The 22,713-nt window shown below is 42.2% G+C and overlaps 1 protein-coding gene across 5 annotated transcripts in view; it reads right to left on the bottom strand.

Moving 5' to 3' along the window:
* Nucleotides 1–22,713, bottom strand: part of ERG (ETS transcription factor ERG) — a 106,801-nt gene that overhangs the window by 48,994 nt on the left and 35,094 nt on the right. For 2 of the 5 annotated variants that reach the window (XM_032678198.1, XM_032678195.1), the window contains exon 1: nt 16,483–16,600. The exons of the other annotated variants lie outside the window; for them this stretch is intronic. In XM_032678198.1, coding sequence (XP_032534089.1) covers nt 16,483–16,500 — 18 coding nt within the window. In that variant the 5' untranslated portion in view covers nt 16,501–16,600. Of the gene's footprint in view, nt 1–16,482; nt 16,601–22,713 lie in introns of those variants that run through there. 5 annotated transcript variants of the gene reach the window in all.

The raw sequence follows: 22,713 nt of genomic DNA on the forward strand, positions 1-22,713 counted from the left end.
AGGCTACTATGAATGGCAAGTAAGAAGTGGAGTGAAGGTGAAAAGACTGATGAAAGGGGAAGGAAAAGCAAAGAGTTTGGAACAGTCTGGAATCAGATAAAAGCAGACAAGCAACTCATCCCTGTTCAGTCTCCTCCTGAAGCTGCTTTCTCTGGCTCTGCTCTGGCTGATCCATTCCTGTGTTCCCAAGGAAATTGGAGGGATCTTTCCACTTTTAGATGCCTTTTGACTGACCAGGACTATGCCTGGACCACACAGTGGAGAGAACATGCAGGAGCAAACTGATGCAATATTGATGGTGCCCTCCTGTGCTCCCCAGAGGGCCCTGAACCCTCCCTGCCATGGGATGGGAAGGAATGAGGACTCTCACCCCTCGTGTGCACAGTCCTCCAGCCCTACTGGAATGCTGGGGCTTGGTTTTGGTAATGTCAGGAGCTGCCAAGAGCTGAGACAAGCCAAAGGCAACAGTAAGTGGGTAAGAGCACTAGACACGAGAGCAGGAAGGTGGGCTTGTTATGTCTTATTTTCCCTCTGGGAGCCTGACAGCCTGAAGATTGGAATTTGACCAAGGAAAACCCTAGGCTTTACTTAATACATCATTCAGTTCAGCTGGAACACATCCAGTTAATGAGGCTTTTGGAGTTGTGGGGGGATTGATACACTGGCAAGTCAAGCAGGTAATTGTGATGCACAAGTACACACAAGTGCCCAGCCTCGGATATCATGGAATCACGGAATGGTTTGGGTTGGAAGGGACCTTAAAGATCATCCCATTCCTACTCCCTGCCATGGGGAGGGACACTTTCCGCTAGACCAGGTTGCTCCAAGCCCTGTCTAGCCTGGCCTTGGACACTTCCAGGGATCCAGGGGCAACCCCAGCTTCTCTGGGTAACCTGTGCCAGGGCCTCACCACCCTCACAGGGAAGAATTTTCTCTTAATATCCAATCTAACCCTGCTCTCTGTCAGCTGGAAGCCATTCCCTTTGTCTTGTCACTCCAGGCCCTTGGAAATAGCCTCTTTCCATCTTTATTTTAGTATCATCTATGTCTGAACTAAGCATTTGTTCAAAGCACAGATTTCCCAAGACTGTAATTCCTCAACCAGCCCAACACAAACCCATTGCTGAGGATTTCAAACGTTACTTTTACCAAAAGAAAATTACGGTTCACTGCAAACTAATTTTGCTCCATCAGAAACATGTAATTGTTTTTTATCAGGAGAATGCTGACTCTTCAGAATGTCTTTAAAATATATAAAAAGCTTTCTTATGAGATACTTCCAGTGAGACTGAAATCGAAAACAGATCTTTAGAAACCAACTCTTTTGTAAGAATATGGAAAACAGATCTAAGGCTTCAGTAAGATTTTTGCTTCCTCATGTTGAGTATTTCATCACTGACCAGGCATGTTTTAAAGCTGTTTATTACCCTCTGAAGCTTCAGGCTTCAGTCACAACTGTGGAGAAAATGTTTGTTAGAAACATTTAAAGTTCCTGCCACATCTTCTTGTATTCTACTTTTTTCTAAAAACAGTTTTTGTACACTGAGTACACTAAATATTATATTTATAACATGCACAAATAATATTTTTAAATGAGTTAATTGAAAAGTCACTTCTTATTTATGCAGCTTTCAGAGTCCAGAGCTCCTGATTCTGGATTTCACTTAACATTCCTGAGGATATTTTCCTAACTTGTTTTTTTTTTTTTTAGCTGTCAGTGCAATCATCAATTCTTGCAATGAAAACCACACCACTCATTTTAAATCTTGGTAGCTAAAAGTTTTGCATTCCACACTGATCTTTTATATAAGCATTTCTATTGCCATAAGCAGGACTATTTGCAAATAAGAGCCTCTAATTGACAGATATTTCTTAAAGCACTAGAACAACTTCAACAATAACTAAGCTTAGTGGCAGCCTGTGCAATTTTACCAGAATAATGTCCCATTTCATGTCAGATTAAAAGCTCTTAAAAGTTATTAATTACAACAATTCTGTGGGAAATAGAAAAGCTCTGAAAATCACAACGGAAGTGTCTCAGGTGGGAATCTGAAAAAACCCAGCTGTTTCTGAAAATGCAGAGGGGGTTTTTCAAGTCACAGCGAGGATCTGTGGATAGAACTGAAAAATCTCCCTTTCAGTCCTCTGATCAAGTCATTGCCCATCAGATCGTGCACAAAACTCACTGTGATTCACTGCTACCACATCCCAGAGTCACTGGGTCACCAAGGGTGGAAGAGACCTTCGGGATAACCCGGTGCCACCACCAGAATCACCCCTAAACCACGTCCCCAAGGGCCACATCCAGACAACTCCTGAACACTTCCAGAGACAGTGACTCCACCTCCTTCCTGAGCAACTTATTCAAGGCCTGAATATTCTGTCAAGGAAACATTTTCTAATATTTAACCTGAACCTCCCCTGGCACAAGTTGAGGCCATTTCCTCTCATCCTTTCACTCAAGACATGGCAGAAGAGCCCGACCCCCCCCCCCCCACTGCCCCCTCCTCTCAGGGAGTTGGAAACTCTTTTGTTCCCTCTGGGGTTACAACACAGGAATTAAAAAAGGCAAAATGACCTGTCCAGCAACTACATGAGTAAAGAGCAGGCTGCTGATCACACAAAGAGGAAAATCTGGGACTTTTTCCCTGCCTTATTTTTATTATTCAGTGGGAAAGATTTTCCCACACGAGCAGACTGCTCTTATGAACTTTTCAACAAGACCTGAAGTTGCAGAGTCAGATGAACAGTGTTTCTGGTGGAAAGGGATGTAAGATGGTTGTGTGAAGATCACAGAATCATGGAAAGGCTTGGGGTTGGAAGGGACCTTAGAGATCATCCAGTCCCACCCCCTGCCATGGGCAGGGACACCTTCCACCAGCCCAGGTTGCTCCAAGCCCCATCCAACCTGGCCTTGGACACTTCCAGGGATCCAGGGGCAGCCACAACTTCTCTGGGCACCCTGTGCCAGGGCCTCCCCACCCTCACAGGGAAGAATTCCTTCCTAATATCCAATCCAACACTATCCTCTTTCAGTTTGAAGCCATTCCCCCTTGTCCTGTCACCACCTGTCCTTGCAGAATGTCTCTCTCCAAGATGCAGAAGACAAAGAGTGAAACCACCTCTATCCTTCAGAAACATTTGTTTAGGAGTTGAGGGTAACCAAGGATTAAATAAAGCAAATAAACTCCAATCTGAGTGAAAAACAAAAAAGAGATAGAGATGAAGGAGTCCAAAATGAGATTAAAGACATTTAGAAAAGAAAAGAATATTAATGATTAAAAACCAGGATGAAGTTTGTGAGGGTGGAGAAGTCTGCAGGTGGCTGGAGCACTGGGAAGGAAGGAAATACAACAAATTCAACCAGGGAAACTGAGAAACTCAGAAGCAATTGAGGCAATATTTTGCATAGGACTTCTTTGCTTGCAAAGTTTGACTTTTTTGGAAGTTTTGGCCTCTGCTCTTCTTTGTTTGGCCATCTTCTCATTTATTTAAACAAGCCTGGTGACTGTAAATGGTCTCTGAAATACTGGGGGTTACAGTTTATACTCACTGTCATGAAAATTCAGAGTATAATGACTTTGTTTTTCTTCTCTGATAATGTCCCTGACAGTTTTGAGAACTCAAAAACTTTGTCCTCCTTAGGACACTTCATGACTCAAAGTACTTCCTCGCCAGATTTTGTTTTCCCACCTTTCACTTTGGGGTTGTTTTTTTTTTTTTCAGCACTGATTGACACTGATTATTATTGTTTCAATTGCTTATTCAAGAGTTAGAAAATTATTTTCAATCGAATTCCACTGGTCCTGCTTCCTCTCAGCATCCAGTTTTAGTGAAGAATTTCATTTTCAGCATCATCCCAGTCCTATTTAAACAGGATTTTAAAATGGTTAATTCTGAGGATTTGTCAAGCTTCCTTTTTAACAACAGTAGCTGCCAACTTTCATGACCTTATTGAACCTCGGGTTCCTTTGGACCTAAATTCTACAGTCAGCTAAAAAATAAGGCTGTTAGTTTTCATTTCAGAGAAAGAAGTGTGATTTTTCAAGGTTTAAAAGGCAGATAAGACAAACAATATAATATATATTATTCCCTGAAATTCCATGGTTTTTAAGCTCATGTCACTATGAATTCTGAATATTTTTACTGACAAAAAGTATAATACTCTTTATTGTCACCTTAATTTCAGTATCACATCCCACTGCTTTCTACCTCCACCTTGAGACTTTCATACAGAACTTTTTGCAGCAATTTAACTTGTCTTATTCAACCTTCTCCTTTTTTCACTAAGCAAAGGAACAGAAAGCAGTTGAGAGGGAAAAAAAATAAGGAAAAAAATGTCTTGGGGCTCATAGACACCCCACTTAATTTTGAGCTTTCTCAAGCAACCTTGAGCCCCCTTAACTGATCCTCTCCAGAACCATAAAAACCTTCAGGCTCCCTAAATTGTAATATTTGGAGAGCAAAATCCAACTAAGATATATAGAGATGCACTATCTTTACTTTTGATATTACAAAACTTGGATATTTTCATATTTTAAAATATGAGCTGAAGCTTTTGGCAGTCACTACACAGACAGTACATTTCTCCAACAGCTTTATTGCTTAACACTTTCAGGAGTGAGGTTTAATGCCGGACACCTGAAGACAAGAAACCACCTGAATCCCAGCTTATAAACCTGAAACACCACCAGAAACGTGTTTGCCTTGTTGCTTTCATTAATTAAAAAGTGTACCTTAAAATTCCAGGTTACTGAGTGTTCATCAGAGCCTTAGGCAGGGCACTTATTTTGTGTCAGATCTACCTGTGGGATGAGGTCAAGACCTAAGCAGAAGTGACATCACAGGCAGCCCCTTAAGAAGCAGGTAAGCAGTGTCCAGGTGCTATGTTGACTTCTGCAGGGTCTCTGCCCTGTGCTGAGTTCAGCCCTGTTCCATGAAGTCTTCCAAGTTTTTTAGTCAGGCCTTAGAAAAAAAAAGTGCTTAAAACCAACGGGCTTTGGGTCTGTACCCTGGCTTTTAAGGAAAATCCTTTAGAACTACAGCCTTTTGTCAATGAAAACTGAAGGCTTCAAATGGTCATACAATTCAAGAAACTGCCCTTTAATTATTAAATATCACAATATTCTTGATAAAAATTGCGTGGGTTGGCAAGAATTGCATCCTCCAAGAAGCAGAGGAAGTTGATAGAGATTGAGGCCTCACAAAACCTCTATGAAAGTGGAAAACAGTATTATGAAGGGCCAAGCTCAGAAGAGAAACGCACTTGAAAGTGAATTTGGTCTGATCTGGGTTCTGAAAGGTCACATGAGGTGTGTGATGAAGGTGTGGGGGGAAAAAAACTAAATCTGAAGACAGCGAATAACGGAGACCTTCCTGCTCTCTGGAATTCCCTGAGAAGAGGGGGGGGGCAGGGGGGTCGGGCTCTGCTGCCAGGGAACAAGGGACAGGAGGAGAGGGAACGGCCTCCAGCTGTGCCAGGGGAGGCTCAGGTTGGACAGGAGGAGGAATTTCTTGCTGAAAAGGGTGGTCAGGCCTTGGCAGGGGCTGCCCAGGGAGGTTTGGAGTGCCCATCCCTGGAGGTGTCCCAGGAAGGCCTGGCTGTGGCACTCAGTGCTCTGGGCTGGGGGACAAGGGGGGGATCAGGCACAGGTTGGACTTGATGGTCTTGGAGTTCTTTTCCAATCTTATGAGTCTTTGATTCTGTAATATTTAACATTCATGCTGATTGAACAGGACCTGGGCACCATTACAGGGAAAGTTAAAAGTCAGTAATCTACATGTACATGTTACAGATTGTGCTTTACTTCAAAATTTTTAACATACATGTAAACGCCCTTTTTTTTTTTATATAAAATCGGTGTTGCAATTGTAAATCTATAACCTACAAGCAGTTTTGCAATTCCTAGTTCATTGCTATCCCATTTTGAACATCTGCAGCTAAAGCTTCCCATTCTAAGTGAGAAAACAAAACCAAAATCACCACAGAACCACAGAATGGCCTGGGTTGGAAAGAACCTTAAAGACCATCTCATTCCAATCCCCTGCCATGGGCAGGGACACCTTCCACTAGACCAGGTTGCTCCAAGCCCTGTCCAACCTGGTCTTGGGCACTTCCAGGGATCCAGGGGCAGCCCCAGCTTCTCTGGGTAACCTGTGCCAGGGCCTCCCCACCCTCACAGTAAAGATTATATTATTTTGCTCAACAAAGACTTTGATTAAGAAAAAGCAAGATCTGACCACTTTCAATTTCCCTTCCTTTTCCTAGAAAGGCAGAATTGTCAAGGAGGGGTTTTCTCACATCAGGTAAGTGGTGTAACAACACTTTCCAACTGTGAGCAAACATCCATCTCCAAAAATCCATCAGAACAGCACGGAGCACTTCTCAGTGAGTTTCTTCTCACTGAGTAGAGGCAGCAGGAACTCTCAATTTGATCAGCATCTTGAAAAATCCAGCTCCTTATTCAAAGCTCTAAGCAGAGATTTAACAACCAAACCTTAGGGACTCTTTTCTTTAAAAAAAAAAAAATAAATTCAACCTGGTCCATTTAAAGACCTTCTACTAAACTTGCCTCCTTTGGCACAGAGCACCAATGATTTAGCTGGCATTGTAAAGATTTACTATGCACTTTTCCTATCTTATTAGAACCAGTCATGGAATTCACTCGCTTGAATTTCTTTGGCTCTGAGTGCGAACTGCTGAGGAGGATGACATCCAGAGGTTACATTCCTGTCTACCTTTCATTTCAGCTTTATAACTGCATCAAGTAAATTTCCTTAAATCCTGTGGATTCCAAATCAAAGGAAAATGTATTTTTAATCTCATGAATATTTAACAAAAAACCCCCAAAAAATCAAGAATTTAGCAGTAAGGTTATTAGAGAGACTGATGATTGAAAGGTGACAAAAAAGAAAATTAAGGAATTGTCAAAAGCTTGTAGGTAGATGTTTTCTAACAAAACCTACTTTTTAATATCATTTATTAGCTCTGTTAAATGCTTATAAAACAGAAATTAAAAACAAACTGCTTCAATAAAGGCCTTCAGGAGAATAACTAATATTCCTCACAATGCACACAAATTTATTCTTCTCACTATGTAGGAGCCTCAGGCATGGGAACAAGGATGACTTTTTTTGCTGTGTACCCATCAGACAAGGCAATGATCTTTCTTTCTCTGTCCTATTCCTATTTTTTTTACCCCAAAAGAGAAGAAAAAACATGATATTTTGATGTTTCCCTGGACATAAATCTCCTCACTACTCAACCTGTCTAACGCTGTACATGTGCAGGCACCTCTGACCTTACAGGTGTACAAAATTATAATTATATTATGGTATAAGGCTGGATTTGCCTTATTAGTTTAATACAAAGCAAGTGAGGGATGTCACCTCTCCACTCCAGAGCCCAGCACGGGGAGGCCCCTTTGCACACCCCTAATCTAAACCATCAGGGGAACAGCTCAGATGCTTCCAGCCCAGCACAGCTCCGTATGGTTTGATGGCTCACATCTCCAACAAGCATCCAATGAATAACATGGAGCCTGAGACCCTCCACAGAGCCCGATTTTTTGGCTGGGGCAGCCCAGCCTGGCTCAGAGTTCACTGAAGTCAATGGAGAGACTCAACAGCATCGACAGGATGGAGCTGATCCCAAGCCAGGACAGGAAACTCTGAGGAAACATAAGAGCTTGCCCTGTTTGTTGCCTTGAATATTTGTTTCGTGTTTTGGAATTTACTGACTGAAGCTGAGTGGAAGAAACCTGGCAGGCAGAGACCTTTGCCAAGCTGTGTTATTTTGGTTGTCTCAGAACTCCTGAAATAAACCCCAAACTCCAGTGAGACTTTTGTGTTCGTGCCGTAGCCTCCTTGAACTCGGTTCATCCAACGGCTCAGGATGAGCCTGGACTGGCAGATCTGCTGCAGTCTTGGCTTGCAAGGCACTATTATGCTGAGAACATGATGTGCCTGGTTCTTCTCTCACTTTTCTCATACCTCTGTAGCCTGTTGGATATAATGGATCCAGTTCTGATTTATTCCGGCTTCGAGAAAGAGGAAAATTTAACAGGTTTCCTTAGAGCCCAAGACAAAACTCCCAAAGTTTGAGTGGTCACCATGATAAAAAAACATGGTTAAAAAAAACATTTTGGCTTAAAAAAACATTAACTGAAGGCCTCACCCATCAGTTGACTGGACAGAAGTTCTACATCTCATGAGTGAGTATTTGTTGACTAAAACTCACACCAAAATTAAGCCTTTGCAACTAAAAAATACCACATTTGGAAGAGAACAGGAACACCAAACAAGCCTGTGGATGGTTCAGCTGGAGCTCGTGTCCACCAGGAGGGTTAACACGAGTGTTCCTGATTGTTTCTGTTGTTTATGAATCTCGACCTTCAGAGCAGCACTGAAATGTGCTGTCTCCTAAAGATGTTCCCCACCGATATGACACACACTTTGCATTGTTTCGCTGCACACAAGCATTAATATCCCAGAGGTAACCCACCCTTCTCTTAACGGCTGCTGACAGGTCCAATGGCTGAGCAAAAATCAGTTGAAGGAAAGGGAAGTCTTGTCGGAAATGAGATTAATCTTGTAACGAGTGTTCAGCCCTGATAACCCATCTGTGCAGAGAACTGCTTTAACTGGAGGGCAATTAACCTTCACCTGACAAGCTCTGTCCAACCGTTATAAACAACATTAAAGGCACAGGATCCCTCTCGTTTTTCCTCCCCCCCTCGTTTACGTAGACTAAACAATCAGGTTCTGGATTCCATGACAACAGTGGATGTAACAGTGCCCCGATGACAAATCGTAGGGAAATTTTTTTTAAAAAGGTAATGTCTGTGTGGAAATAATGTGAAAAATGTCTCTGGCCACCACTTAAAGTGAGCTGATCTGATTAGTAAAAAGCAACAACTTTGAGCACTTCCAAGGGAATACCTCAGGCATGAGGAAAGCTGGTGGGAATATGCCAAAGACCAACAATAATGAAAATGTATGTGAGCAGATAAGAGCTGAGCGACCACATCTGGGGAACGCTGCTCTCAGGACCAAGTGTGCACCTCCCCAACATCCCTGTGAACCCAAAGCCAAGGGGCAGCTTCCTGGAGCTTCCTCCCCCCTGGCCTTGTGGAAGTTGCTTGTCAAAACTAACTCCCAACCTGCAGAACTGGGCTGTTGGGTCAGGTACCCGCAGGACCAGCCCTCCTGTCTGACAGCTGGTGCTTCCAGTGATGTCTGATGTCTTCCATGGTCTCTGGAAGGGTCTGTAAACCCATCCTCAGATTCCCAGCCTGTTAGACCACAACATGAACGTAGAGGAGATAACTGGACTTGGGTCTGCTCTTCCCAGACAAAAAGGTGTGATGTGTGTGAAGCCACAGCAGCAAAGCTCTACTCAATTATCCAGGGAAAAGCCACCATCCCAATCTCAGTCACGGTGGCAGAAACCTGGAATGACTCCAGGGGAATCACTGGCAAAACAACACAGAAAATTTGGGCTGAGCTCCTGAATAACTTGGGTGCAAGCCTGGCCCCAGTCAGGCCATACTTTTGCCTTCATTTTGCTCAACTTCACTTCAGGTTTCATAAATCCTCATTCATCCTATGGATGTGCCTGAAACCAATTACCCTGAAGTTACAATTGGCAATAGAGGTTTCTGGCTGTATTTACTTTCCCTCTGCTCCAGGTTTCTCTTTTCCCTAGCAGAAGTTCAAACATGCAGGTTGGTCACGGTTTTATTTCTCTTTACAGCGAGGCAAAAATCTCTGTTTCAGTCATTTTGGTTGAATATGGATACATGGATTGCAAGAGATGGCCATGAACCTTTAAGATATCTGGAACATGCTTGGAACTTTGTTGGAGAATTCCACCTCAAGTCCTAGAGAAATGTGTATTTTATTTGATGATACACACAAATAAGGATTCAGGCAACACAGAGCTGGAGGAAGGATGTTTGTTTTTCATCTGACAATGCTAATGGATTATGAAACATCCCAATTTCCAATATTATAAAATGCAGAGCTACTTTTCCTACCATTGCAGAGAAAAATCCTGTTATTTCACAGCCCAGGGTAACAGCATTGGTCTTAAAGTTATTACACAAACAGATGCACTGTGCTGTGGTTTAAGTGTTTAAATAGTAACAGGTAGAGAATTACCTTTATATCAAACAAGAAGGGCTTAGATCTTTCCAGTGAATTAGATAATAACAGATAGGAAGTTCCTATTGAAAGCATTTCCTGTATTGGTAGTCCCTGATTTTGGCAACTTATCTGGGTAGGAAATGAATGCAGGAAGTATCTGTCTACAGACCCTTTATCATCAAGGTAATTGCTGTGGCAGCATTTTGCTGTTTATCAAGGTAATAAACATACGGTCTAAAAAAAGATGTTTTTCAAGTCTGAAGAATGCAGTTTAAAAAAAAAATAAATAAAAAATCTTACAGGCACTGCAGTTATGCAAAACCTTCCACGGAGAATTAACGTGCTTCTCCTTGTTTCTCTCATCACAGCTGCAGTCAGGGATTTGCAAACAAAACATTCCCAGTCTCCTGGGTGTTTTGTTGTTGGTTTTTTTCCCCTCATCTCTCCTAGGCCAGGCAGGTAGTTTTAAAGAGCTCTGCCACTTCCCAAAAACAGTGACCCACCCCTTCCTGCAGGTATTTGCATATGCCCAGTCCTTGTCATCTGTTGGCAACGCACACCTTTGACTAAGCAAGTCGGAGCCTTTCCTGGTGTGAGGAGGTTGCCCAGCCTGGTGACACCACTTCCCACCCATCACTGGAGATTTACACTTCGTGTAAACACGCATTGCAAGTGGAAGACATCATATCCTAGGCATTCCTTCCACTCATTTATTCCCGAAATCCACCGTTCCAAAAGGCCATTTGCCTCGGGCACTGTGTGTGGACCAAGTGAGTGACCACTTGGTGTGTCCTTCAGCCTTAAAAAAATCACTATTACTCATCATTCTTTTCTTTACCTCTTAAAGTTCAATGACATTTTTAAGACAATAATTGTCACGTTTATTTGTATTTGCCAAATTTATTCCTTTTTTCTTTGAAATAAATTCGATTTATGACATGATAATTACCAGAAGTGGCAATCACTGGCTCACACACGGTAGTTATTAAAATTCATTCTGAATATTACTTGTTTATAACCCACTAATCTCCCTTTCCATTCTCTCTAATAGGATGACTCTGTGCATGGTAAAAATTGGCAGTGCCTAAGGATGCATTCCAAGGAGCAAGATCCTTGTGATCCAGGCTTGCAACCTGCATCTGCCCAGATTTCCTGAAACTTCTCCCTCTGTTCACTGTGACAAGTTGATTACAGGATTTACAGTCCTTGTAAGGGAGCAGGAATTAATTGAGGGACACAGAGTTATCCAACCTAAGGCAGGCTTGGTTACAACATTTAAAATAATCCCTTCGACAACAAAGACACTTCAAAGAAAGGACTGTGACCTTTTTCATACATATTCTTCCAAGTTTTTTTTATGTTTGTTGGTGTTTTCTATGCAAAAATTTCTTCCATAATACATAAATATCTATCCAAGACTGCAGGATGACTGATTATCTCTCGAAAGGAATTAATTTTTCAATAGTTAAAGATGAATCTGATAGAAATCACATTGTAGTCAATGAACTTGTTAACTTGACAAGGTTTGGCACTGCATGTGATATTTTCTATTGTTATCACACTTATTTTGTTAAAATTGATAATACAAGTATTATTCATTTCAATGCAATCAATAATACAAACCCAAATTTTCTTTTCTTATTTTTTTTGCTGATTTTCAAATAATTCTGTTGGTTTGATTTAGAAACCTGCATAATAAAGGCTGTTCCTTTTTTAAGTAAACAGCATTATACATTTTTAGTGAATCACAAGCTGGCCCTCTGAAAATAAATAACCCCTTTTGGCATTTTGCAAAACTACTTCTGTATTTGTCTTTCAGCAAGTCATTCTCCAAGAGCACTTGTTTCTTTTAACATTATTTCTGAAAGGCCTTTTGTAACTCGGGGAACTTGCTGAGAAACGTTTTGTTAAGGGATAATATAGTGCTTGTTAAGGAAAAACAAACAAAGCAACAAACTCAGACAGTCAAATATATGCATTTTCCAGCTGTTGTTCCTTGCCTGGGGACTTAATTCTAGAAAGCAAAACCCTTATATTTCACTTCATTTTGGCATATGAAGACACAAACCAAATCGAGTTAAATGGCTGCTGATTAAAAGCAAAAGAAAACAGCACAAAAATCCCCCAGAATATGTTCTTCTGCTTCTATATGACTATTTCTGCCTTGAAATTGTACATTTGTACCTGAGTCAGAAATACCGTTTTACCTGGCAATAATTATGGGTCTGATTCTGCTGCCTTTATTGGAACCAAATCTTCATGGAATTGGTGGAAACTCTGAATTAAGGAGGGCAGGATGAGGATAAGGGGTTTAAAGCCCTCTTGCTGTTCCTGCTTCTGATTCACCTGAGCACTCAGGTGTGTTCCCTGCTTTAAGGGGGTTGTACCACGTCAGGGGAAGTATTTACAGGCTTAAAACTAAATATACCATTGGCTCATTAATTGAGACGAGGGGGGGGAAAAAAAGATAATAACCTTTATAATTGTTTTAATGCAAGGAACAAATGTACAAATTACTGTATCAGCTCTGCTGGATTCAGTGCAGATGCAAACCTTTAAACAAAGGCTTAAACATTTCCATACGCCAAGGACAGATTTATTTCTTAACTGTCTCCAGCTTTCCTTGGCTTCAGAAATATTTGAGGGAGTGCTTAGATTTTCTAAAAGAAAGTGAGAGAAAAGTAATACCAAAGAGAGAAGCACAGCACAATATTCCTCGAAAATAAATCTTGCCCCTATATTCTGCTTTAATCAGCATGTCCATACCCTTTCAAGCCTCAGAAACCACAAAGATTCTCCTGTCCTTTATCAAATACACAGACTTTTTCTCCCAGAAATCGCAGATTCAGGAACAGCACAGTAGAAACCAAAAATAAAAGGTGGACATGAGCGGAATTAGGTGTAAATTAAAGTAAAAGAAATATCCACAAGTATAATCGATAAACCATTAAAAAGTCAAGATCACTTACTGAAGAGTTTTAATAAGAATAATTACAACAAAGAGTTTTAGTAAGTAGCCAAGGAGAAAAATATAACCAGGCTTGAACATGGCAAGGAAATAGAATTCCAGTTGCACTTTTCTATTTAATGTTCTTTCCTCCACTATAGGATAATGGGGAAAAAAGAAACCCAAACTGACCTTCAGGATAACTATTTTTACTTCATCCCAAGGTAATGCTTAAATAAGTTTTTGCTCCACTCTATTAAAAAAAAAACCAAAACCAAACCACCAAAAAAAAAAGGCTGATGCCTAATTCAGAAGCATTTGATATGTTCTAAAATTGCACATACAGTAACAGGGACACTTAAGAGTTGTATTGATTTGAGAGTCTTTAGTTTCAGTGCTCTGCACACACAGCTTGTGCCAGAAGGAAACATGTCACCTTAGCACCGAAATCCTGGATCTTAAGAGACTTTCTGAACCTGAAAACCCACATTTTCCCCTTCAAATGCCAAAAAAAAGTAACAGTGAGATCAACTGCACGTGCACCAGGTATTGGGATCAGAAATATCAGCCCCCTGACTGTACCAAACCCAAAATCCTTGGTGTGGAGGAACCTTTTTGCACCGTTCCCCTCTCTGCTGTTTCTCACTCCGGAGCCGGCCCCGCTCCCCGTCAAAGGGGGAGAAATCCCTGGCCTGAGCAAGGACAGCTGCCCTCACAGTGAGAAAATCAGGATTAATATTATCCATCCATGTCAGAGCCTGGCAAAAAGGCATTTCTGCCTCCTCCTCCTCCTTTTTAGGACAAACCTTCCACTGTGGCACTTTCCCCCTCACGGCGGAGAAGGGACAGGGGGCAGCAGAAGGAGGGCAGGGGACAAGGAGAGATGTATCTCCTGGGAAAACCACACTCGTGATGTCAAACCCAGCACCAAATATCTCACACAAGTGCTTGTCTTCACAGATACCAATTAACCCCAGTGAAGCCAGACTGATCCCTCAGGAATTACAAGTGTCCCATGGGTCTGTCTGAAAGTTTAGGATAGGGAAAGGATGGATCAGAGAGTCTTACTGGAAGGCCACTTTTGCTCATGTGTGTGCATTCCCAGAAATTTCTACCCAGTTGTGGACAAAAACATCATTCCATAACCATTCACAGCCTCATTTTGACATTTAAGGACTCCACAGCTTCGCTAAAGAAGAGAGTGAATTCCCAGCACGGAGATCCCAGACAAGGGTCTCCACCTTCCATGACCACAGCCCCTTGTATCCCAGTGTTGGGATAGCTGGGATACCCTTTGCCAGCAGGGAACACAAGCCATTATATTATATTAATTATATATATTTATATTATTGAATATATAGAGAGAGAGATAAAAATATAACTGTTTAGCAAAAGTTAACAAACACCTGTTTGGCCTTCAGCTGGAATTTCCTTATTTCAGAAACCTCTCAGTTAAATGACTTCTCTATGAACTCCTTACAGAAGAGGAATTGAATCTCTTTGGACTGGCTTAGGGTCATGTCAGAGCAGATTTCCTGGATCTAGAGCACAAAGCACCTGCCATTTCTTCCCAGTCATTTTACGTTTTTGCACTTGCATAAATAAAATCCTTGCTTCAGCATGTAAGGCCTTCCCAGCACCCTGGACACCAAAACTCTCAACCTTTTGGGGTGTGTTTCCCCCTGCAAGTTTCACACTCCAGATGAGGAGAGAGAAGTGCACGTTTTTCCACTCAGGAGGCTTTTCTGACTGCACTGCATTCCCAGGCTGGATAAAACACGGCTCTTCTCATCTCCCTAAGTGTCAGGTGAAGGTAAAATAATAACCATGAGGTATTATTTACAATCTTTTATCTTATTACCATTTTTTTTACCCAATTACAATTCACCTAATACGAAACACTAAGAGAAATAAATAACAAGAGCTCCTCAAAATGCAAACACCATTCAAACTCAGGGTGCCGTTATATTTGAAAGTGAATTTCCTATCAACATCAATAGTTTATTCTGATTAATAGGCACAAAAAATGCAGCGCTACCACCTCAACACAGAGCCATTCTTTTAGCCAAAACTCAGCTCCCTGAACCTCAGGAACCACAGGGAATTTAGTTTCAGGAGCTACTTAGCATTTAACAGATGCTCAGCAATGCAGAGGAGATCCAGACCTCTGTCTCTATTGATAGCCCCATGAAAACATCAGTGATCACAGAAAGAAGAGGTTCATTAGACTTTTTAATCACATTTGACTTCGGGCAAGACTTTCAGATCTCAAAAACCATAACAAAAAAAAGCATCAAATGATCTCTAAAACATAAACAGCGAGGCAGAAGCTACTGAGAAATCCAAGTGCAGCTCCCCTGAGCCGACAGCCAGGCTATTCCATATCTCCTGTTGAATCTCTGGCATAATCAGAAAAGTGCAGAAACAGACAATACCACCAAGAAAACAAATACCTTGATCCCAAATCTGATAATACCTTGACCCCGAATCTGATAACACAACACCGCAGAGTCCTCCCCGAACATGCTCTTTATGTAAAATTAGTTTCACTATCACGAAATTACGGTTTTATTCTGCAATTAATCACAGCTATTGCTATGGCAGTAACTGCAACACAGAGAGAAGCAAAAACTAGACAGATACACATATAGATTTATTCAACTAAGTGGCACAACCCAAAACACTCAGCAAAGCCAGTCTTAAAATAATAAAAGATAAATTAACAAACCATGCACCGAAGTCAAGTTAAACGCCAAGAAGAGAATTTTATTGTCCAAAGAAATTAAAGCAAAAAAAGAACACACCCAGGAGATCTTCCCACCACCACCAAAATAACATTCAGAAAAGTCCCCAGTAAAAGGATCAGGGTTTCTAGAAAAGCACATAATTAACACCTGCACGAGAGAGAAACAAGAGCCGGTGCCTCTCCTTCCCGCTCGCTCAAATTTGACTCCCCATCCACAAGAGAAACATTTCAAAGTATCCAAAAGCGCTCTTAGGGAACCCGCTTTTTCCTTCCAGCGCACACCCTCTCCCCTCCTGGCAGTCCACAAACACATCCAAGTTGTCCCAGTGATACCTCCAAGGAATTTCAGAAGCTCCCCTTTTTTAAAAAAGGGCTTCGCATTTTTTGCGACCCGCGGCACCGAAGAGCGAATTTCAAAAAAACCCAATTTTTTTTTGTCCGAGTTTGAAGTTTTTAAGCCTTGCGGATGGTTGGAGTAGGAAAAAGGAAATTTACTAGGCAGTACAAAGGAAATCTTGTTGTCCTCTATTGTGGCAGTGGGGGTGTTGCCCAATTCTAACTTATCTAGGTTGATAAAAGGAAACCAAAGAACACGCAGAAGTGACCAAAAAACGCCGACAAAAAAAAGGTGCCCCTTTCTTACCTTAATAGTGCTTGCCATAATGTGATCAAGGTTATTGATCGCTAAATTATTTGCTAATAATAATTATTGCTTCGCTCTGACCAGAAAGAAGTTTTGATGAGGTTGTTTAGAGCGGATGAGATTGTGCTAACTCTGGGAAATGAAGTCAGCCAATGGCAGGAAGAGGTTTCTATTGGTCCTGGCCACCACAGCTCGAAGAAACAGGATATTTGGGAGTGAAGAGATAAGAGTCCTAAAACAATGTTGTTTTTCTTGATGATATGTGACTAAATTTTTTTTAAATTTTTTTTTTTTTTTTTTTTTTTTTAAAAAACAAAAAAGCCAATTGCCTGTGGCTGCCTGGGCAGGTGTGATGTGATGTGCAGTAAGTGTGACAGGCCACTTTGAGGCAGGATGCAGATGTCAGATGAAATGGGCCAAATTCAGCAGTAGTTTGATGCAGGCTGTTCACTGGGGAATTGTTGGTTCAGGGCCAAAGCCAGGCTGGGTATAAGGGGTGTAACTCCAAATATGTTAATGAAGTCTAGCCCTGCTTACACCACATCTATATTTGTCCATCAGCCTCATTCCTGGATTCCTGAGCTATTGACACTCTCTGGCCTGTCTGATTGAGCACTTTTTTTCTTTTTTTCCTTAGAGAAGAATGGAGTAGATTGGAGACAATCAGTTCTTTTTGACGTGTCTTTCTTACTGAGGAAAGGAAGTCACAAAAAGACAAAAAGCAAATGCCATAAAGAGTCTTAAATATCCCATGTTCTTCCCTTATTTCATAGCCCTCTCCATGCATGAGAAGGAGATGGTTTCACTGGCAATTCCCTTCCTGGTTAGAGTGTGATAGTCATTTTTTATTCGGTGTTATATTTTTATTTGTCCTTTCGTAGCACTTGGCAGTCACAGGGTACCTCAGAACTCCCAGCTGTGCAAACAAAACACCGTCCCTGTCCCAGGCCTTTGCTCAGGAGTGCTGAGCTTAAAAGGAAAAATAAGTAAGAAAGGCAAAGGGCTTCCATCATATCAGCCAGTGTAAAATCCCACAAGTAAAGAACCACTCAGGATCCAGAGCTGGCACAACCCTTTCGCCCTTAGGAGTCTCACAGCATTTTGTGTTTTCATAGAAGACATAATCCCTGGTGTCAGGAGATTCTGAACTTTCAGCTAGAAGAGAAAAGCTTGAAAATAGAATCCTTAAAAATGGAATGAAAAATGAAACCACATCAGAATATAGTATTTTTTTTAAAAACCTTATAATTTTAAAAAGACGGTCCTACTCTAACAGGTTTACAACTTCTCACTGCTCCCTCTAACAACGTCCAACCACGGACAGTTGGAAGCACTGGGTAGATCATTCCAGCTGAAAAGGTCCTGCCCTCTGACCAGGGATTCTGGTATGATAAAAAGAACAAGGAATAACGATGGCTTGGTGCAGCATTATTTAGTGGGAGCAGATGAGCTCTCCCTCTCCCGACGCCTTCTCCTCCTGCTCCTTAGGAAAAACAAAAGGGAAATCAGAGCGTTGTTGTGTAGCTGCTGATGTCTGTTGGCATCCAACGTGCATTTTTTCCACACAAAGACAGCAGTAAATCCCAGTTCACTTTTCCCCTCCTCTCCTGACCCGAAGGAAGGTGAAATGCACTTTTCCAGACACACAGAGAGGACATGAAGTGCTGCCTGTTTGGCCCTCAGGAATTTCTCCTGCAGGTGCTGCTCCATGTCCCCCCAGGGCAGGGCAGAGGAAAGAAAGGCTCACCCACCCTCCCCTGCTCATGGGAATGGCTCTGCCACCCATCAGATCCTAGGAAATCCTTGTTTCCAGGTGCAGAGCTGGAAATCCCTGGATGCAACGGAGTGACACACACAATCTTAAAATCGGCGTGGCTGGAAAACACCTCCCAGATCACTGAGTCCAACCTTTGGGACACAGGATCACTACAGCTGGGATCTGGCAGAGCTGCCCCAGGGCAGACCCTGTTCCAAGTTTGGCAGTGACACCCAGCTGAGCCTCTGTCCCAACTCATCTCCAGCTGCCTCACAATCCTTGGGGACCCACCACCCCTCCAAAGGGGCTGAGCAAGCCTCCAGATCCTAACAGAGAGAGTGGGAATGGGAGAGCAGACACTCTGCTTTTCCCCTCCCTGCTCTTGACCCTGAGGTGCCACAGGATCAACTCCCTGCTCAAGATCAGCTTGATTTTATATTCAATTTTATATTCACTTCAAGGAGATTTGGTTTCAGAGCAATCCAGAGCCAGTACTGCCATCCAACATTTTATATTCTCCATTAGTTGGTTCATATGGAAACCCAGTGTTGCACTTGCTGAATGTCTTCTTGGAGCCTACACTTATGGAATTATGGTGCTCCTGTAGAGCAGGTAACTCCTGGTAACTTTCCTATTTTCAGTTACCAACAGTACTAAAAGAAAGCAATTTACAGTAATTGTGTTTCATGGGGATGTTGATTTCCTCCCTTTTCATCTCCAAACAATGAGCAAGACAGCCAAAAGATTAGAACCTTTTTCTTGACATTTCAAAGCCTTGTATAATGTTTCAGTTGGGTGACTTCCACCCCAGTTAAGCCCATGATATTTTGGGGTTTTTTGATTTTATTTTACTTAAATATACTGAGAGGCTGCAAGCATCAGTTCCAGCTCTCCAGTGGCGAGGATCTAACAAATTCATTCACAAGCAGGTTTTAGTAATGATTCCTTTCCACCCCACCTCCATATAGACAAAGCTCCTCTTGGTTTATACAGGGATTTTGGAAGCATAAGGCACTGCTGAGCTCTATTATTATTATATAAGTTCTACAGAGCCCTCAGCCCGGTGAGGATTTTGCCATTTCAAACTGGCACAGGTTCTGTGCCAAAGAATTCAATGAAGTTTATTTGACTTTCAAACTAATACCCACAGGCAGATTTCTGAGTGCTTATGCTTGTGTTGATCCAATTGCAAGCAGAGCCTTGGTATTGTAAGGGAAGGAAAATATTGGGTTATCAAATCACCATCATCCAGTTGCAAAAGAAAAATAGTCCAAGCACTCCTAATATTTTTCTCCGTTCTGATTTTTTTTTTTTTTTAAGTAGAAAGAAAAAATGGTTTTGTTATGTTAGGCAACTACATGTTATTGTCTGAAATAAGGCTGTGTGAGTGTGGAGAACTTGGTCAACAAGTGGAATAAAAGCACCAAAAAAGTACTAAAAATCCACACAAGTCACCCCATGCTCCCCTCTCATTTTCTCTCTCCTTAAGCTGAAGGAGGGTAGGGTTAGATGGGATATTGGGAAGAAATTCTTCCCTGTGAGGGTGGGGAAGCCCTGGCCAAGGTTGCCCAGAGAAGCTGTGGCTGCCCCTGGATCCCTGGAAGTGTCCAAGGCCAGGTTGGACGGGGCTTGGAGCAACCTGGGCTAGTGGAAGTTGTCTCTGCCCATGGCAGGGGGTGGCACTGGGCGATCTTTAAGGTCCCTTCCAACCCAAACCATTCTATGATTCTATAAAATACTTCCAGAAAGATTATTCTTCATGCTATTTGAAACACCACTAGTAACTCTAAAAAACAATCCTGTCCTTGGATTTTTTCATCTCGTATCCACTGGAGTGTAGGGATGTAGGAAGTACATTGCAATATTCCCTATGTAAACAGATTTATAATCCATCTTGCTGTCTGGGAGGTAAAACAAGAACTCTGCTCTAAGACTGGGCTGATCAAAAGAACAGAGGCACACTCTGCTATGTTAATAATGTGACCTTCATCCCTTCAACTGTACAAATTCCTCCAGGAAAATAATTGGGAAAACTGGAGACAGATTCACTTTGTGTGTCATGCTTACTATTCACACACAGAGTGTCTGCAGATTTGGGTATAAAAGAAAACAGAGAAAAAAAGTGAGTTCTTGTTCCTCTTACCAGCATTCCAGGTAAAAAGGAGGTTGTCCTCTAGGTAGAACCAGGCTAAAAATCCAAAAACTTGAGCAGGCAGAATAAAAGAATCTGCACTGCAGCTTTTGGAAGCAGATTTTAAGAAATCCAGGCAAATTATTGCTACTTCAGAGTATGTGAAGACACATTTGCAAAGGTCTCAATCCTCTAAAAAAATGTAGGATTTTGATTAAATGTAGCTCCAAGTACCAGTTTGGTGTGTGAGGGTCAAGTACGCTCTTACCAAGCCCTTCAGTAGGACAGTCTCCCTTTAATTCCCAGTTTTCCCACGGCTCTGATGAAAATATCAGGGAAATTCTGCCCTCTCCACAAAGAAGGCTCTCACAACTAGGATTTCACCAGGGGAACAAGCAGAGGTGCTCAGGAAAAGAACTGAGTTTCACAACCTGCTCTAAGGGGCTATGGTATCAGCAGCTCAGGGATGATGGATTCTGGTCCCCTGCCCTCTGGAATGTTGTGCCTTTGGGGCTGCTGAAGGGACCCCTTCCTTCTACAGCTTTGATTCAGCACCAGGTCTGAGGGGACAGGACAAAATCCATGCTGGGAAAAATGGGGTTCAGTTCTGGGGTGGGCTCATTCCCATTAATCCATGGCCGGAAAGGTGGAGGTCAGCTCTGGGAGGAAGCACTATGAGAAGAGTGGGGCATTTGCTTCGCCCAAAATCCAAGTGGCAGCCTGCAGCCCATGTAAAGCCCCGTAATTAACACTAATCATCACTGCCTGGCCACGTAATTAACACTAATTATCGCTGCCTGGCCACGGGGGCAGCACAGCTCACAGCATCCTTCCCTCCAGCGCTGCTTCCAAGCTTTTGTGCCCGTCATTTCCCGCACTGCCAGGCCTTGCACCACAGAGGAGGGAGGAGGGAGGAGGGAGATGTCCTGAACCCTTCCACATTCCCGGAGGGTGCCGAGGGCCGGGAATGCCCTGTGGGCAGCCCAGCCCAGCGGTCACTAGAGGGTGCTCCCTGCCCCTCGAACGGAGCTGGCCGGGATGCGCTGCTCCCTCCAGCACGAGGCTCTTTCCCAAGTCAGCAATTAATCCTTTTATCAAAAAGAATACTTTAACAGAAGCAAATGAAAGACACTTCTTCCTGCTTCAGTGGCACCCCTCCCATTATTTTTGCACTCAGGGCTGGTTATGACTTAACGCCTTCCTGTTCTCCTGTCTTTGCTTCCCTTCATCACCCCTCTCACTGCCCAGTTAGTCCCTTCCCGTATTTTCCCCCATCCCCACCCTCCTTCCTCTCACAGCAATGAATTCCCTCTCAAAGCTGAAAAGCTGGGAGAGAGCCTGGTTTGGGGACACCTTTTTATTTATTTATTTATTATTTTTACATTACTCCATGGGACAACAGCAGTCAAGAACAGGTTGTTTTCCTACAGCCAAAGCTTTACAGAAAAGAAGTCTTGGAAGTTTTCAAAGTGAAAATCAAAGTACTTCATTTACCAACTCTTATCTATGACTCAAGCTATTTAAGCTCCTATCAGCCATAATATTTTTGGTGGCTACACCTGTTTGCCCATTTTTTCTGTTCTAATCATCTTTGGAGACCGCCTGTAGACTCTCCATGAAACAAATACCACAGAAATGGGAAATGAAACAGGAGTTCTGTCTAAGTAAATTGAATTGTCACAGTCAGTATTAGATTGACACTGGAATTATTTTCAGTAGTACTTTGGAACAGGGAAGTGCTGACACTCATTTGCAGATAAGGAACTGAATCACTCTCTGCTCAAGGGGAATTCACTGCATCAGACTTCAGTGGTTTTAAATGTAGGTGTCAGAACTACTCTGGTTTTCCAAGACCTCTGCAGTTCCCAATAAAAATATCTTCATCACTTCATTCAGTCTCACTTACAACCCTATTTGAAAGTGGTGAGATGAATTGCACCTTTAAAGTAGTTCTTTCTCTCCATCACCTACAAAGTGAGCCTGTACCATACCCCGAGACACCCAGCTTCTGGATAACTCTGCTTATAGGAGCTGAATCTCACCTAAACCTGCCTTTCATTCTTCCTTAATTTTCCCATCTCTGAAATGTCAACACCAAATCCCAAAGGGGTGTTTGATAATACGGGTTGATAATCAAAGTTATCAATTCAGCTCAAAGTATGAATACAAAAGCTTTTTGGTTTATGTTTAATACTAATTTAAAACTGGTCAAGTGACAATGATAACACATGACACACACACACACAAACAAACCCCAAAATGCCTCAAAAAAGCAACTTCCCTGCAAGGAAAAAAAGAAGCAACTGTGAGGGCAAAGGCCAACGTTTTTTCCTCGCTTTCTTCC

This window comes from Chiroxiphia lanceolata, chromosome 2 (genome assembly GCF_009829145.1).
Source record: "Chiroxiphia lanceolata isolate bChiLan1 chromosome 2, bChiLan1.pri, whole genome shotgun sequence".
NCBI classification, from domain to species: Eukaryota; Metazoa; Chordata; class Aves; order Passeriformes; family Pipridae; genus Chiroxiphia; species Chiroxiphia lanceolata.